This window comes from Erpetoichthys calabaricus, chromosome 1, assembly GCF_900747795.2.
Source record: "Erpetoichthys calabaricus chromosome 1, fErpCal1.3, whole genome shotgun sequence".
In the NCBI taxonomy this organism is placed as follows: domain Eukaryota; kingdom Metazoa; phylum Chordata; class Cladistia; order Polypteriformes; family Polypteridae; genus Erpetoichthys; species Erpetoichthys calabaricus.
In genome coordinates this window covers 55,897,793-55,915,819 of record NC_041394.2, presented here as the reverse complement: position 1 = coordinate 55,915,819, position 18,027 = coordinate 55,897,793, and the positions used below count along the sequence as shown (strand labels likewise).

At 38.1% G+C, this 18,027-nt stretch overlaps 1 protein-coding gene across 4 annotated transcripts in view; it reads left to right on the top strand.

Moving 5' to 3' along the window:
- The window catches only part of LOC114652324 (cytosolic purine 5'-nucleotidase-like), a 55,154-nt gene that overhangs the window by 33,617 nt on the left and 3,510 nt on the right, over positions 1-18,027 (top strand). For all 4 annotated transcript variants that reach the window (XM_051931790.1, XM_051931786.1, XM_051931799.1 and 1 more), the window contains 3 exons: positions 1,908-1,968; positions 3,006-3,182; positions 7,818-7,901. In XM_051931790.1, coding sequence (XP_051787750.1) covers positions 1,908-1,968; positions 3,006-3,182; positions 7,818-7,901 — 322 coding nt within the window. The remainder of the gene's footprint in view (positions 1-1,907; positions 1,969-3,005; positions 3,183-7,817; positions 7,902-18,027) is intronic.

The window sequence follows — 18,027 nt, the reverse complement described above, 5'->3', positions numbered from 1 at the left end:
CTATCAAATTACAACCTAGTAATCCTGTAAAATTACAGAGCTTACTGGTTTACAACCCTCATAAAGAATACCTGTCCACGGTCCTCATAACTTAAAGCAGTTTAAATATATAATGAAGTCTGCAAAGAGGTGGCATTTATTGAAGTTTTTTTTATTAGACTTATTAATAGGATTTACTGCTTACCTCTTTTTTTGATATTACTGGTTATTTTCATATTATGCAGTCTGCATGTATGTTAGCATTTTTTGGCGGACATTTCCTATGAATATGAGTAGCTGGAATAAAGAGTCTGTATGCACACTGAAACTGAAAAAGTTCTTATATCCACACCGAATAACAGTTTGTTTTGTGACTTTTGTTAAATGAACTGGACTTATGTTTAGCTAATAAACCACTGATCTTGGTCTTCTGCATTACAATCCATTGTGCTTCAGGTTTCATTTTTTGATCCACTCAGTGCTAAATTTTGCAGCTCTCCTAAGAGGAAACAATTGTAGTTAATGTGCAACTGTGCACACATAAAACCTTCAGGTATTTTTGGAGTTGATGTAGATCACATTTTAATATAACCTCAGTTTATATCATTTAGTAGCATTTAATGTGATTGCATTTGATCTAAACTGAAGTGTTGAAAACAAGTCTATTCATTAGCAGGTCATCTAACCAGTAAAGTTAAGAGTTGCAGATATAACATTTTAAGTCCTCAAAACCAGACATATTAACAACATTACAGAAAATCTTTGAATAAATATTGTTAGAACCAGCTTACGTGCAAGGCTTAAAACACAAATGTAATTTAAAATATTCCAAAAAAGTGAAAGGTTGCACAACACCGTAACGGTTATTGCTGCTACCTCAACATTCCATGTACCTAGATTCAAATTTCAGCCTGATTTCTCTGTGTTGACTTTATAGGTTCTCCTCCTGTCTGCATGAGTTTACTGTCAACTCCAATTTCTTCCTGTATCCCAAAGGCATGCAGGTTGGGTGTGTGAGTGGGTGAACCATGCAGGGGATTGGCACTACATACAGGGCTGCTTTCAGCTTGTACCTGATAACATAAAGCTAGATTTTTCCTCTAATGAAAATACCATTGGAAATTACAGGGTTAAAAAATTGATGCATGATAATGTTGGATATTTGAACTATTTATTTTCATTTTTAGTGGACTTAGGAAACAAATCAATCTTTGATGTTTACCTTATACACTATTCTATTTAATACTGCTTCATGGGACATTCCATGCAACACTACAGAGAAACAGATTTTTAATAAATGAAAGTTATCTCTAATATGATTTGGTATGTATCTTAAGTATTTTTATTGTCTGAACGTCTGTTATAAAAAGGACTTAGTTAGCAAACAACTCCAAAAGAAAAAAAAATAACTTAGGCAAGGTTTGTCAGGCTTTATAGGTTATTGACTTTTCAAATTTTTCTTTTTTAGCATGAAAATAGCCTTCATTTATAATTTTATCTTATTCTCATTTGCTATGTAAAGGACTTTCTGCATTATATGCAATAAAATGAAGATATTGTATGAAATTAAACAAAATGATGATAAATTGATTAAGTACTTAATTTTTAGGTACAAATGCTATGTTTTAAATTTTAGAGTCAGAAGTAAAGTCCTGCAAAGACAGTCATTTAAATAACCGTGTATGTGCATGTGTGGCCATGTATTTCTATCAGCTAAGCGTAGGTGCTAGTAAGATATCTCCAGAAAGGTATTTCTTTAAAAAAAAAAAAAATTATTATAAAAATATAGCAAAATTAGCTTTTTATAAAAAAGTATTAAAATTTGACTCACTTGCAGATATTTGTTCTGTTTTGTCATTTTTCTCTTTCTTTAAGCCTCCATGGCAGATACTTACATGTGTGCCAGTTATTCTCCATTTAAATTTCAGGAATCTGGACAGCAGCAGCAGAAATTGTCCAAACATCAGCAATATACAGGACCAAATAAAGGTAATTTGATCTGTTTGAACTTGGGAATTCTTGCATAGTCCCCATGACCACCTTGATTTAATCTATTTTTTTTCATGTTGAAGATTTCATGGGCTATGCCTAATACATTCATCATTTCATGGTTTTGTTCTTTTGGCTCTTTCACAACTTCCTCAACTGCTAAGAGAGTGTTTCTATACTAAGAGCAACAATAGCAATCCACTGTAACACCCATACAGGCAACATATGAGATGATACATTACAGTGTGCTGACCAATCGGCCTTCAATCATTTAGCCCCATCAAACTTATTGAGCTGCTTGTACAACAGAATTCTTGGTGTACTGCTGTGGCAGTATGAGTATAGCGATGTCATTATAATCTGATCTAATCTGTTTATCACCTTTTGATGGTGAGTCTGATATGTATCATTATAGTTGTGAGTGGAAGCATAAGTAGCATGCAAACCAAATTACCTGCCTATCTGTCTATGCAGTTATCTTGTTATATTTTTAGTGTATAATGAACCAGTTCCTCAGAGTATATTGTACAAGTAACACTGTTGGTCCACAATTAGTGTCTCATGCAGGCACACACACTGAGTTGGTGGATTGCACATTATGTTAAGGTACATTTTTATAGTGGTTCTGTGTCAGTGAGTGTGGCCTACACTGGTATTCCATCCCAATTTGGTTTCTGTTTTATACTCAGTACTGCAAGAACAGACTGACATAATGGATAAAATAGGTTAAAAAAGTTGATTGGTATCAAGTCCCAGGTTGTATTAGAATGCTATTCTTAATACAAAACTTTAGTTTTTAATGTGTTATCTTAAGTTATCTTCTTTGCTGCTGCATTAAGTATGTACAGTTTGCGGTCAAGTATGTCTTAACAACAATTACCAAATTTACACTAGTTGCTTGAAACTTGAGTCAGAGATGAAACTAACAAATGCCTATGTATGGAAGTGAGCTTGAATTGCTGGGGTTATAAAGTCTCAATTGTTGAATCTCCCGCTAAAATTTCTCAGTAAATTTATTCTCTCTGTTTCATCTGCAGAAAGTGACCCATGAAATGGACATGTGCTATGGAAAGATGGGCAGTCTGTTGCGCTGTGGCTCTCGTCAGACATTGTTTGCCAGCCAGATCATGCGATATGCAGATTTGTACGCCGCTTCCTGCCTCAATCTCCTCTACTACCCATTCAGCTATCTTTTCCGAGCACCCCCTGTGTTGGTGAGTTCTTTCCACTCTTTCATGATCTTGTATCTCAGTTCTTAAAATGCACTTTAATCAGAAAAACTACTATTAGTCAGTTACTTCCTTCGTGAAAAAATATAAGAAACTAAAAATTAAGTTCACACATACTGTCATGTGTACATAGTTCTTACTTGCATAATTCCTCTGACTAGCAAGAGTGAAACAACACCAACAAGAAGGTACACCCATCCACAGAAAAAACAGCATTCATGGAGAACAACATAAATACAATTATATAATATACTAGCATAGCGAAATAACAGCTTGTTAAGACTGGTTAAATGATACAATAATAAGTTCTTCTGCTTCGATCACGCTGTGCATTTACAAAACTCTGTTTACCAAATATATCTTACATTCCCCTATTTTTGTATATCTTGTTTCCTTTTGTCATCAAATGTTTGAGCCCTTACATCCATCTTCCTTTGTGCTTTGTGTCAGACTTTCCAGTCCTGTTGTGGACGCCATATAACTTGATGCACGGTTTACTATTTTATGCTGGCCACTTGTCTTTGTTAATTGGACATTCTCACCCTGTTGTGGATGCTGTATGACATGCCCGGCCAAGGGTACAGATGCCAGATGGACTTTCTCATTGCTTTATACAGTATATATAGATCTATATATATGTACTGACAACTAGGGGGTGCGTCAGAGCTGTGAACATCAGACACAACTACCACAGACACAGTTACAGGTTAAAACAATGATATTTTATGTTATAAAAGTACCTTAACATGTTCTTTAACTCAGTCCAGCACAATACAAATATACTAAATGCTTTTCTGTCTCCTTCCACACCTCTTTAGCGAGCATTGTCCTCTTCCTGCCAATTAGGATGCCAGTCAATCCTCTATGGCACTCACAGTATTTTGGTTTTAATAATTGTAAGGCAGCACATGTTATATGTTTTCCTGAACAGAAGGCAGCTGGGTGCCAGTAATATTCTGTACTGATTTCACCAACCTCTGCAGTGTTTTATGATCCTGAGCCGAACAGTTGCCATACCAGGAAGTTATACCACTAGTGTGGATGGACTAAGAGAAAATAAAAGGCATTGGTGTGCTTTCTTGAAAATAGCCAAAATATATAGTGCCCACCTCAGTTTATCAATGATGGGAACTCCAAGAAATTTAAAGCTGAACATGCTGTCAACAACATCCCTTCTAGGCAGATGGAATATGGTTTGCTTTCTGAAGTCTCCTTGATTTTGCTGATATTAAGGATGACATTTTTGTTCTGGGGTCACTATGTTGGCAGGTGACTCTCAGTGTCTGTGTTAGGAATCAGTGAAGAGGCTGTGATCAGATTAGTTTAGACTTTGTTAACCCCATGGGGAAATTCAGATACAAACAGCAGTAGAAACATAAAAAACAAGGATACAAACTCACGGGACAGAGAATACAGCTAGTCAATCGATAGGTAAATAAATAAAAATAAACTTAACTTAATGCTACCAGTATGCATATGCTGGAGTCTGTTGGCACAGAAGACCAGTTGCATAAGGTCATCTTTTATGTTAAAACTTTGTTAAATGTAGAGGTGTAGAATATAAATGGACCTTTGGCATAGCAGTAACAGGATGTTCCAGTATGGTATGAAATGCATGGGATATGACATCCTCTGTGGATCAGTAGTGACGATATGTAAACTGGAGTTGGTCCAGACAATACTATACAGTATATTCAGACAGTTCTGGGTTTTTTTTCTTAGACACAGGAATAATTGCCTTTTTGAGGCAAGGAGACTCTGCAAAATATGAAAGACATCAGTCAATTGGTCACTTCAGGTGCCTTGAATTTCTGTCCGGACCTGATGGTTTATTGACTTTAATTGACTTAAAATCTTCCTTAAATCTTCAGCATTTCATATCCCTTCAAAGGTTTGCATGAATCATTACTACATCAATACTTGGTCTGTAGTTTATTCACGTATAGCAGTGTTTCTTATAATACAGGCGACAGCACAAATTGTGTTGCAGACATATTTATGTAGTAAAGTTAATCTAGTTCAAGCACAATTTCTGCAATAAACTGTTTCCATTTAGCATACTTTATTCCTGTAGTACGCACAATCCAGAAAACAAGGACATTGTAATAAAAAGGGAATAGTGAATATCCCCATGAAACCCACAAAAATAAATTATATTGAAGTGCAATGAAGTGCTCCAGTGAGTGCGGTTGTAGCCTCACTTACAATAGTTCTCTGTTCAGTTCCTGCCAGGGTTGTCTTCTGCATGATATATAGTCATGAGATCCCCCCACAGTCTTAGGTTTCTTTCCACAGGCCTAAATAATATTTTTTTTCAGCTGCAATAATATGTGCGTGTGTGTGTGTGCGTGTGTGTGTGTGTGTGTGTGTATGTATATGTATGTATGTAGGGGGCACAGAGCTCCCCAAACACCCGGCACAACAGTCGCAGACATAAGTTTTAGCACACATGTTTTATTTTTTCTTCATGGGAAACGCCTTCCCGTTTCCCACCTTTAAAACACAGTTCACAAGCACCATACACAGTACAAAGCACATTTTTCTTCTTTTTCCTCTCATCTTTCCCTCTCTCTTATTCTTTCCATCTCTACTCCCCGTGGCAAGATTTGTCCACCTCCTCCCAACTCTGTGAGTAGTGGCAGCTAACTCCTTTCATAGGGCACCCGGAAGTGCTCCAGGTGCTCCACAACCTTCTTCCAGCATCACTTCAGGTGTGGTGGAAGCGCTGCCACAAAGGGCTCAGCCATACCCGCAGCACCCCCTGGAGGCACCCAGGGAACCCAACAAGACTGCTCATAACTCCAACTCCCAGCGTACCCTTTGGGAATCCGTGGTTCTGCAGCAAACCAGGGAGATTGCCCTCTAGCATCCCAATGAAGATAATGCCCCAAATGTACTCTCTCCCTCGGTCCTTCCACCCAGCTGGCGTCCCGGCTGGGTAATGGCCCTGGCCATCCGTCACAGTTTCTCTCCACAATAAATGTTTAGTCCTGGGGTACTTACAATAGATATAGACAAGTATGTGTGTGTGTGTGTGTGTGTGTGTGTGTGTGTTTGTGTTTGTTCAATGTCCTACATACACCTGAAACATTTACCCTGTGACTGTTGCTGCTGGAATGTATGCTAGCTCTTCCACAGCTCTGAACCTGCTGATCAATAAAGCAAATTGATCAATACATCCAAATATAAAATGTGATTTTTGAAGTCTTGTGTCAGGGCAGTAACTTAAATGGTCATCTCCTTCAAGAAGCCTGCATAGAGTAATATAAGCATTAATATATTATACTCAAGCGCATATCCAAGGACTGACACAGTTTTTCGTGCTAATGTCTTAGGTACCTGAGTTTAGTTCCAAGCCTGTGCAGAGTTCTCATTCTTGTCATGTTCATGTAAATTTTCCCCAGCTACTGTGGTAATCACTCTCATCTCACATTTATGTGTATTAGGCTAACTGAGGACATTAAACTGACATGATATAAATGAGTAAGTGGGAGTGTGCTGCAGTGAAACGTCTTCCCATCCATAATTAGTTCGACCTTACAGTCAGTATTGCTAATACAGATTCAATATACATTTAACCCTGGTATAGAAAAAGAGTTTAGAAAATGGATGTCAAAATGTATTTTGTTTTCAAAACGAATACCCATAAATCCATTCAGCTGTCCTGTTACAGAATCCATGTTATCTCATTTTAGGTTTGCCTAAAGCTGGAGCCTATTCTTTTGTTGAAAATGACAGAACATGGTCAAAAAGCTTAAGACGTAGATAATAATGACTGTATGTTATACTAAGTGGGACAGAGTACATAGTAAGAATTCAACTGAATCGACAGATTCCAAAAGTCATTGCCACACATGTTTTATCTTAAGGTAACATTGTTTAGAATTTAGAAAACTGAGATGTGCAGCTTAATCTGACGTGTACATAGCTATTCATTTCCTAAATTCATTTTAGACATATAGTAACATTGATACAGCTGTAGTATATCTTTTAAAGTCAATAGGCAATCTAGCAGTATGTCGGTGGACTTTAGCAGTACCTTTGAAACACATAAATCACAGTTCTTGAAAAAACAGTTGTAATTGTGATACAGTGAAATGAAGAATATGCAGGAAAAATAAATGTTTGATTGAGTAATCATAATTTACATGTATGGTTAATATGGTTATGGTTGAAATGCTTTTGTGTGCTTGCTGCATACCAGTAGGTTCTCATTGAGTCTGCATCAGTTTTCTTCAGGTGTTCCTGTTTCCCTTAGAATCCAAGACAAGCCAGTTACAATAAGTGCCAAATTCACAGTAGCCATTTGTGAAAGTGCCCTTTGTGGCCTGTGTAAGGTTGGTTTCTACCTTGTGCCTGAGGCTGCTGGGATAATCTGTGACCCAGTGTAATCTTATATTGGAGTTAAAGGATTGTGAAAATCAATATCTTAAATTGTGTAATTGAGTAATCTCTAACAGGGGTCAAATAAAATGGTGTGAACATAAAATTATAGAAATGGGTTCAGAAAAATGAATAAATGATGTAGCTGATATTTCCATTGTACCTCTAAAGGAAATACTTCAGACATAGAAAAAGTAATGTGTTCTCTCACTCTTGCCCTTTTTTGTGATTTTTCAGATGCCACATGAGTCTACTGTTGACCACTTCCCTTTGGACTTAACCATGACTCCAACCGATCACATAGTCTGTCTTGCAGCAGAGGTAAAAAGGGTCAGGGGGTAAAACTTATAAGGCTTGGTAATGACAATACTATACTTTGGAAACTGCCACATGCTATAGCCGGGGTCCTTAATTACAGTCCTGGAGGGCCACATTGGCTGCAGGTTTTCATTCCAGTCAGTTTCGTAACTAAAAGCTAGACTTAGCAGATAATGAAATTTATATTTATTATATTGCTTTAACTCTTCCAAGTCAAATCTTTAATGTATTTTAGATCTTAATAATAATAATAACTTTATTTGTATAGCACTTCTCAATCCAGGCAGCACAAAGTACTTCACATGGAATGTGGAAAACACAAAATAAAATAAATTTAAACTCCAAAAAATTAAATAAGTAGAAATAAAATTAAATTACAACAGCAGATAAACTTATTAAAAGCAATAAAATATAATCACCTAACAAAATTAATGTAACAACTAACAAGTCATCGCACAAGCAGATAAAAATTAAGAAGCATGTACATTAAGAAGTGCTATGTGATAAAAATGTTTTTAAATGAGACTTAAAAATTCCTATAAAATCAGCTGATCTAATGTTCAGTGGTAAGCTGTTCCAAAGTCTAGAGGCCATCACAGAAAATGCTTTGTCACCTTCAGTCTTTAGTCTAGACATTGGAACAACAATTAGGCCTTGGTCTGACAACCTTAGGGGTCTCATTGTTTGATACGGTGTCAGAAATTCTATAAAACAAACGTGAGCAAAACCATGCAAAGCCTTAAAAGTAATCAATAAAAGTTTAAAATTAATTTATAGTGAATTGGAAGCCAGTGAAGTAATGCTAAAATTTCAGAAATGTGATCTAGTAAGATGTCTAGTTGTAGCATTCTACACCACATGAAGCTGAGCAAGAGACAAGATGTTCAACGTAGAAAATATGGCATTACGATAATCAAGATGAGATGTGATAAAAGCATGAATAATCCTTTCAGTGCCTTCAAATTATAATGCAGCCCTGACCTTGGGAATATTTCTTAATTGGCAAAAACATAACTATACCTCTTTCATTTTCTGAGAACATTATTCATGTTTTGTGGTCCGGAACAGATTTGTACCTCTTAGTCCTTCATTTATCCTTCAACACAAATACTCTATGATGCGTATAAACAGGTTTACATGGAGGCACTTTAGCTGGAGACCTGGGGCCTCATGTATAAACGGTGCATGCGCACAAAAATGTTGCATAAGCCCGTTTCCACATTCACATCGAATGTATAAAACCTAAACTTGCCGTAAAGCCACGCACATTTTCACGCCAGCTAAATGCTTGGCATACGCAAGTTCTCCATTTGGTTTTGCAAACTGCCGGCACCCAGCATCAAAGCAGTGCTTTTGTTCAAGTGTGGTTTCCCTTTCTTTTTCAGATGCACATCCCTGACGCGGCTTTATCAAATAAACTAATAAAAAATATGTGGTTAATTTCAGTGTATGGCATCTAATTGTAATGAACCTGTAACAATATAATGGTCCACGGAATGGCCAAACTATTCCAAATACCATAGCTGCTTTAGCGTTGTTTCTCTCAATGCACCACTCAGAGTATTTATCCCACTGTATCTGAGTGTGGAATCATAGCTCTACAGCAGCTGATCGGAAAGAGAATTTTCGGTATACAGCATCAAGCACACGCTGCCTCATCCATGCTGTCAAACGCTTCAGAGCCTTTCCTGTACTGACCTCGCGGTTCAGAAACAGTTTCATCCCAAGAACTATAAACGCACTCAATCAGTCCATCAAGTGCTCCTTGTAGAATTGTTTGTACTTATTTGTACAATCACCTCACTGTAAACTTGCAATACAGTTATAATGTTGCACAACCTGAGCCACTTTATAAAGAGCGTATTTACATATGATGACAATATCATTTTTAAGATGAAATGCAGCAAAATATGTTTATTACATTATACAGATAAACTGTTAACATCATTTAAATAATCTATATTGTTAATAATTTAACATGTGAGGACACGGTGGCGCAGCGCTACCGACAATCTGGTGCCCCGTTCAGAGATTGTTCCTGCCTTGCGCTGCATGCTTGCTGGGAATGGCGTGATCCTGGATGGATAGATGGATGGAATAATTAAACATGTACTACAAAGATATTTTAATGTTCCTTAAAAGTTTTGCAGAATCGGAGTTCTAAGCTTACAGATGGCTTAACGTCTATTACAGAGCTGATTGTGCGGCGATTGGTTACTTAGAGAAAGAAAAGGAAGTGCAGGAATTGGGGGTTAGTACGTTTGAAAGAGACAGTACTGTTGCAATAAATTATTTCATCAAAGGTCACGCACGGCGCAGCAAGCATCTTGCGGGAGGCAGAAACAATATCTGGATGGGGCGCCAGTTCGTCACTATCACTGTGCCACCGTGTTCCCATGTTTAATAACATGCTTTAACTCCTATCATCATGAAAATGATATCAAGTATACATCTCAGTATTTTAATTATTCAGAGAGTTGTAATATCACGAATGTAATGGATTCTGTGTCCTGTCAGAAGAAGAGAAAGCCCGGAAGCACGTAGTGATTCACACACATAGAGCACATAGAAGAACACATACAAAACAAAGCATTTAACGTGCTACTTTAGTTACTGGGATTTGAGAAACTAGTAAATTAAACGATTTAAAGATAAAGTTTATGAAAACAAACTATGTGATTAAAGTGGAAATTTCAAGATTAAAGTTGACATTTCAGGCTTTTTTCTCAGTGTCCCTATTTTTGTTTCTTTTATCTGTACCCTAATAAGCTTTCATACGACACTCAGTCACGGCAACTTTGATATCTGACAACTTCTTTTTTATTTCGGGCACTGTGCAACTTTGTGAACTTGAACTTTTGAGTTTCTCCGTCACTCTGTCACTCAGTCAACTTCCTTTGTTGTTTATGCCACTGTTAAAACCAACAAATGGTACGTTTTTCCTTGCCTCCACTTGGTATTCACTGAAATTCTTCTATTTTCCCCTGTGCTTTTGCCATTGCCTTTTCACAGAATGCTGAGCTTAAGGGCTATTTATACGGATTTACATATTCAAAGAGGCATAATTCTGGGAGGAGTTTGGGAGTGGCAGCCGACACGTGCACGTGTGTTACTTTTCACACTGACCAGGATTTATGAAGCGGAAGAACATGGAAGTTGGCGAATGCACAGATTTATGTATCTGGATTTTTTTGTGCGTATGCATATTTCCGCTTTTGTCCTTACGCCATGTTTTAGTGTGAATTCTACACACAGCGTAATGCATGAGGCCCCTGGTAGTTTCTTTGTCATTTGCACCTTATTATTAACTGATGGCTAGTTAATACAACTATTAAAATATAAACTATACAACAATTTAAATCTAAATGTAGCTCTTTAAAACTAAAATAGGCAATTAAGGGTTCTGAAACATAACAAGCGAGTTAACGAAAACTAACACCCCCCCCCCCCCCGAAAAAAACATATTGGTTTAGCAGTAAATAAATGGATTCTAATTAAGAAAATGGTTAAAGCAAAAACCTGCAGCCACTGCAACCCTCCAGAATGTAATTGAGTAGCCCTGTGCTGTAGGTATTATTTTCTTAAAGAGTGTTAACCAATCAAAATAAAAGTAGGCAGTGAAAAAACAAAACAAAATAAATGTTAATACATGCCGAAAGGACAGAGATGCCACCCATTACATAAAATGTAGTATATCTTTTGACAAAGACTATGATTTCCATCCATCCATATATCCAATCACTAAACCTGCTTAATCCAATTTGTTGTTCCAGGACTTTTATCTATAATTAATTATTAAAATGTGTGACTCATTATAACTAAAGATTTTTTTCCATTCTGAAGTTCAGTAATGTAACCAAAATTCTTACAATTTTGACTTTTTTAGGAAAATCCAGTATAAAAAATCTAAGATACAGAAATGTGAAGTATTGCCATCTAGTGGAAGAACTTAGATCTAATGCAGACATCCCACAGTCTCATTCTGGAGGGCACAGATTTTTACTGCAATACATTTCTTAGTTTGAGGCTAATAAACCCTGTTATTTAACTCAATTGATAATATTATACAGTTTGTTTATCTAGAGACATTTGCCCACATTTTTAGAACTAAAGAAATAATGTTTTTCTATTGTATTGAAAACGATGGATCAGCATCTACAACCAAGCTGGTTGGTTAGCTGATGGCCTCCGTAATGCTGTATTTCCACCTCATTGGTAATGTACATCTGGTTAGAAATACAAGAAGCAAATAAAAAAGTTGGAATGCAGCTCTTTAAGAGTTAAAAACCAATCAAGTGTTCTTAATCTGAGTGACTAATAAAAGAAGAGAGAACTATCAAATCCACACATCATAGCTATATGTTTATTTATCCAGATTATTTAGTTTTGGTGACAATTGTTATGAATGGCAAAGCTGTGATTCCATGAATATAGTGGAGCACACTAGTGTGTGGATATTTCACTTAAACATTAATAGCAGACTGTGAATGAGTGGATATGGTCAAATTCTAGCCTGACTGTGCATTGTAGTTCAATGGACTGTGGAGGTCGACTATTTGGTGAAGTTTAGCCAAAGTCACAGATCTTCTTCCAGTTTGACTACATCCTGACTGCAGAAATTGACCATGAATGCGTGGACATTACATCACCAAGCTCACACCAACACAGTTGCATTCTCAATTTTATAAGATGACCCCACTCCCCCCACTTGAACTAGAAGACCAAGACAGCAAACTCCATACAGACAACACCCCAAATGGAAATAAAACTTAAGTAAAAGTACTGAAAAGAAGCAATGCCTCCAGCTGTGAGATTTTGTCATCTGGTTTCAATGAAATTTAAAGTAAAACTTGACAAATACTGCCATAATACAAATGTTCACAAATTATCCTTTGAGGAACACCTATGACATGCCTTTCTTCATTTAGACCAAGGTTAGACAAACCTATGGGCAGAACTGACATGGTTCTTGCTTTGATCACTCTTACAGTTAACAGTTGTAACTACAAGGGGTGCCACTGAACCCCAGCTTTACTCTCAAATAAAGGGTTTAATGGAGCCCCAACACCTTCTCCACAAGAATAACAGAAACAAAACACACCAAGCACAGCTCTCCTTCCTCCTCCAAGAGTGTAGTCCACTGCAATCCAACTCTGACTTCAATCCAAATGAGTCAGTGGGCTTTCTTTTAAGTCTGACCTAGGAATTGCTTCCAGTCTCTTGTCCCAGTCAACCGGAGCAATTCTGGGTCGTGCGGAAACCAGGGCAGTCCACCACCCAACATCGCCATCTGGCAGACCCCGAAGATTTCAACCCTGCTGGCGTCCTAATCAGGTTTAGCCCTGAGGAACACAGCCACCTGCCATGTGGGAGAATGACCTACTCCTGGTGAGTCCATTCTCCCAGTCAATCTGTTATGGCCTATCCATTCTGGTATGAAACGTTCCATTATCCTGGCCACTATGCCTTTTCTTCTTCCTGGGCCTCCACTCAGTGTATCAGAGTAAAACAGATGTACAATGTTGTTTTGTTTTTTCCAGACATACCATTTTCTTTCCACATCTCAGAGACATGCATGTTAGAGTAGTTGAAGGGCACTAAATTGATGAGTGTGTGCACTGGACCAGTATCACATCCAGGGTTGGTTCCTTGTACGCAATCCTGCCTCAATATGCTTTCGTTTCCAAGACTATGAGATAGATAAAGTGGTTTCAGAAAATGAATACATAAGTGGGTGGAGACTTTTGGTCTTTCAGAAAATATTACCACTTATTTCTGTTCATGCAATAGCACTGCTTTTAGAGGTTAGTCTAGTGAAGTGGACTGACAGCCTGCCAAACCTGATGCCAAATGTCCTTTCAGATGAGCAGGTTTGGGTGAAAATGATCATTTTGTGAAATTAATTTATACTTATAATTCAACCAATATCCACTCATCCTGCGGTGGGTTGGCACCCTGCCCAGGATTGGTTCCTGCCTTGTGTCTTGTGTTGGCTGGGATTGGCTCCAGCAGACCCCCCGTGACCCTGTGTTCGGATTCAGTGGGTTGGAAAATGGATGGATGGAGTACTGCTGTCTGATAGCGAGGGAGCCCTGAGTGTTGGCTTAGGCACAGCTTGCGAAGAGTTTGCATGCTCTTCCCTGTGTCTTGTGTTTTCTTTTCAAATGCATGCATACATGTTATGTTAATGGCTGACTCTTAGCTGGCTTAGTGTAGGATGGCACATGAGAGTGGCCAGCATTGCTACCCACTCTATACCCAGTGCTGCCAGCATAGGTGCTGGTGTAGCGGCTTTAAAATGGTTGCTGATGCTTTGAAGGAAGACAGACACACCAATATCCAGATTCTGCCGTTTATTCTAAACTAGCAAAATACCCGCGCTTCGTAGCGGAGAAGTAGTGTGTTAAAGAGGTTATGTAAACATATATATACATATACATATATATCTACATATACACATATCTACATATACATATATATACATTACATATACACATCCACATATACATATACAAATTTACACATCTACATATATATATACATATGTACATATATATACATATAAATATATACATATCTACATATATATATACAGTGAGTACGGAAAGTATTCAGACCCCCTTCAATTTTTCACTCTTTGTTATATTGCAGCCATTTGCTAAAATCATTTAAATTAATTTTTTCCCTCATTAATGTACACACAGCACCCCATATTGACAGACAAAAAAAGAATTTTTGAAATTGTTGCAGATTTATTAAAAAAGAAAAACTGAAATATCACATGGTCCTAAGTATTTAGACCCTTTGCTCAGTATTTAGTAGAAGCACCCTTTTGAGCTAATACAGCCATGAGTCTTCTTGGGGAAAGATGCAACAAGTTTTTCACACCTGGATTTGGGGATCCTCTGCCATTCCTCCTTGCAGATCCTCTCCAGTTCTGTCAGGTTGGATGGTAAACGTTGGTGGACAGCCATTTTTAGGTCTCTCCAGAGATGCTCAATTGGGTTTAAGTCAGGGCTCTGGCTGGGCGATTCAAGAACAGTCACAGAGTTGTTGTGAAGCCACTCCTTCGTTATTTTAGCTGTGTGCTTAGGGTCATTGTCTTGTTGGAAGGTAAACCTTCGGCCCAGTCTGAGGTCCTTAGCACTCTGGAGAAGGTTTTTGTCCAGGATATCCCTGTACTTGGCCGCATTCATCTGTCCCTCAATTGCAACCAGTCGTCCTGTCCCTGCAGCTGAAAAACACCCCCACAGCATGATGCTGCCACCGCCATGCTTCACTGTGGGGACTGTATTGGACAAGTGATGAGCAGTGCCTGGTTGTCTCCACACATACCGCTTAGAATTAAGGCCAAAAAGTTCTATCTTGGTCTCATCAGACCAGAGAATCTTATTTCTCACCATCTCAGAGTCCTTCAGGTGTCTTTTAGCAAACTCCATGCGGGCTGTCATGTGTCTTGCACTGAGGAGAGGCTTCCGACACTTGTCCCACTTCCTAATCACTTGTCCAATACAGTCCCCACAGTGAAGCATGGCGGTGGCAGCATCATGCTGTGGGGGTGTTTTTCAGCTGCAGGGACAGGACGACTGGTTGCAATCGAGGGAAAGATGAATGCGGCCAAGTACAGGGATATCCTGGACAAAAACCTTCTCCAGAGTGCTAAGGACCTCAGACTGGGCCGAAGGTTTACCTTCCAACAAGACAATGACCCTAAGCACACAGCTAAAATAACGAAGGAGTGGCTTCACAACAACTCTGTGACTGTTCTTGAATCGCCCAGCCAGAGCCCTGAATTAAACCCAATTGAGCATCTCTGGAGATACCTAAAAATGGCTGTCCACCAACGTTTACCATCCAACCTGACAGAACTGGAGAGGATCTGCAAGGAGGAATGGCAGAGGATTCCCAAATCCAGGTGTGAAAAACTTGTTGCATCTTTCCCAAGAAGACTCATGGCTGTATTAGCTCAAAAGGGTGCTTCTACTAAATACTGAGTAAAGGGTCTGAATACTTAGGACCATGTGATATTTCAGTTTTTCTTTTTTAATAAATCTGCAACAATTTCAAAAATTCTTTTTTTTGTCTGTCAATATGGGGTGCTGTGTGTACATTAATGAGGAAAAAAATTAATTTAAATGATTTTAGCAAATGGCTGCAATATAACAAAGAGTGAAAAATTGAAGGGGGTCTGAATACTTTCCGTACCCACTGTATACACATATATATACATATGCACATATATATATATATATATAAATATAGACATACATACATACATTCACATATATATATATATATATATATATATATATATATATATATATATATACCTGTTTAATGCTAAAAACAAGAAATCGACAGCCGAAACACGAAACGCAGTTTATAGTATTCCATGCAATTCTTGCTCAGCTGTATACATAGGACAAACGTCAAAAAAAATCTCAACACGTGTACAGGAACATCGCAACGCCGTCAGAAGAAAGGACGCACTATCTTTCATATATGCACATACTAAATCGACAGGACACACATTCAACTGGGACAACGTGAAAGTAAAATTTAAGGCCAGTACAAAAAGCGCCAGAGAGTTGGCCGAGTCTTGGCTATCAGATGAAAATGCCATCAACAGACACTTGGACATAAACCCAGCATATGCCAACTTAAGAAGGACATATGCACTTTAATTTAACGAGACACCCCCCCCCCCTTTGATCATACTGACTTAGCCACCTCCACCCACCCCCCACTGAATGTGTTGCTATATATTGCCTTTGATTCTTGTAAGTCTAAGCATTATCCTCTGATGAAGACCCCTGACAGGGGTTGAAAGCTCAGGAATAAAACTATTTTATGATACGTGATTCGTTTTTTCTCCCTTTGTGGATCTCCAACTGCAAATATGCAAACCGTATCACAGACCTTCTCTTCCATATATATATATATATATATATATATATATAATTATATATATATATATACATATATAATTATATATATATACATATCTACTTATATATATATATATATATATATATATATATATATATATATATATATATATATATTCACAGCATTCGCAGTCTGAATCACAATCTGATTGTATGGGTGGTTACCTACCAGGTAACGCTTGTGGTTGGCCAGCAAGTCAGCTAACATCCGCCACGGTGCCTTCAGTTGTGAGAAGCAGATCATAGAATGGTTGAAAATAGTTTACTGTCAAATAATGCAAAGAGTACGCGACACGTGTTTCGCCCTAATTCTTGGCTCATCAGGCGTACACACTCACTGCACTCCCTTACGTGAATCGAACCTCGGACGTCAGCGCTAGAGGCGAAGCCCCTAACATTGCGCCACAGCGTGTGGTTCATTTATTTGACAGCATGTAGATCGGGGTAATTACATTCACGGCATTCGTAGTCTGAATCACAATCTGATTGTATGGGTGGTTACCTACCAGGTAACGCTTATGGTTGGCCAGCAAGTCAGCTAACATCAGCCACGGTGCCTTCAGTTGCGAGAAGCAGATCATAGAATGGTTGAAAATAGTTTACTGTCAAATAATGCAAAGAGTACGCGACACGTGTTTCGCCCTAATTCTTGGCTCATCAGGCGTACACACTCACTGCACTCCCTTACGGGAATCGAACCTCGGACATCAGCGCTAGAGGGGCTTCGCAGCAGTGAAGTATTGCTTTTAAATTTTAATTAAGAAGAAAAGAAAACCTTTTTAAATTGAGGGAAAATATACCAATAACAATTTGTTAAGGATCTGTTTTTTTGTGAAGCTGCCTTTACACAGCCTGTCCGCTGTTTTATAAACGAACGCCATATAAGGCCGTCCTTTCTCCTTGCTTAGCGGTTCTGTATTGTTTTATTGTTCGTTTATTACGATTGTTATAGTTCTCTCTGTATACCACGTTGTCAGTTCAGCACTCCAGTTGTAATATGACCAAGTCGTGCAAGCTTACTGTTGAGAATGCAACGTATAGTTGTACAGGAGAAAAGCAATCTTGCCAAACTTAATTTAAACTTACGGTTTACACCGTGCTTTGTTTCCGCCTTAGCTGCACTTATGAATATACTTGTATGCGTCACTCGCTCGCTTCTTATTGTTTCGCTGCCTTCTCAA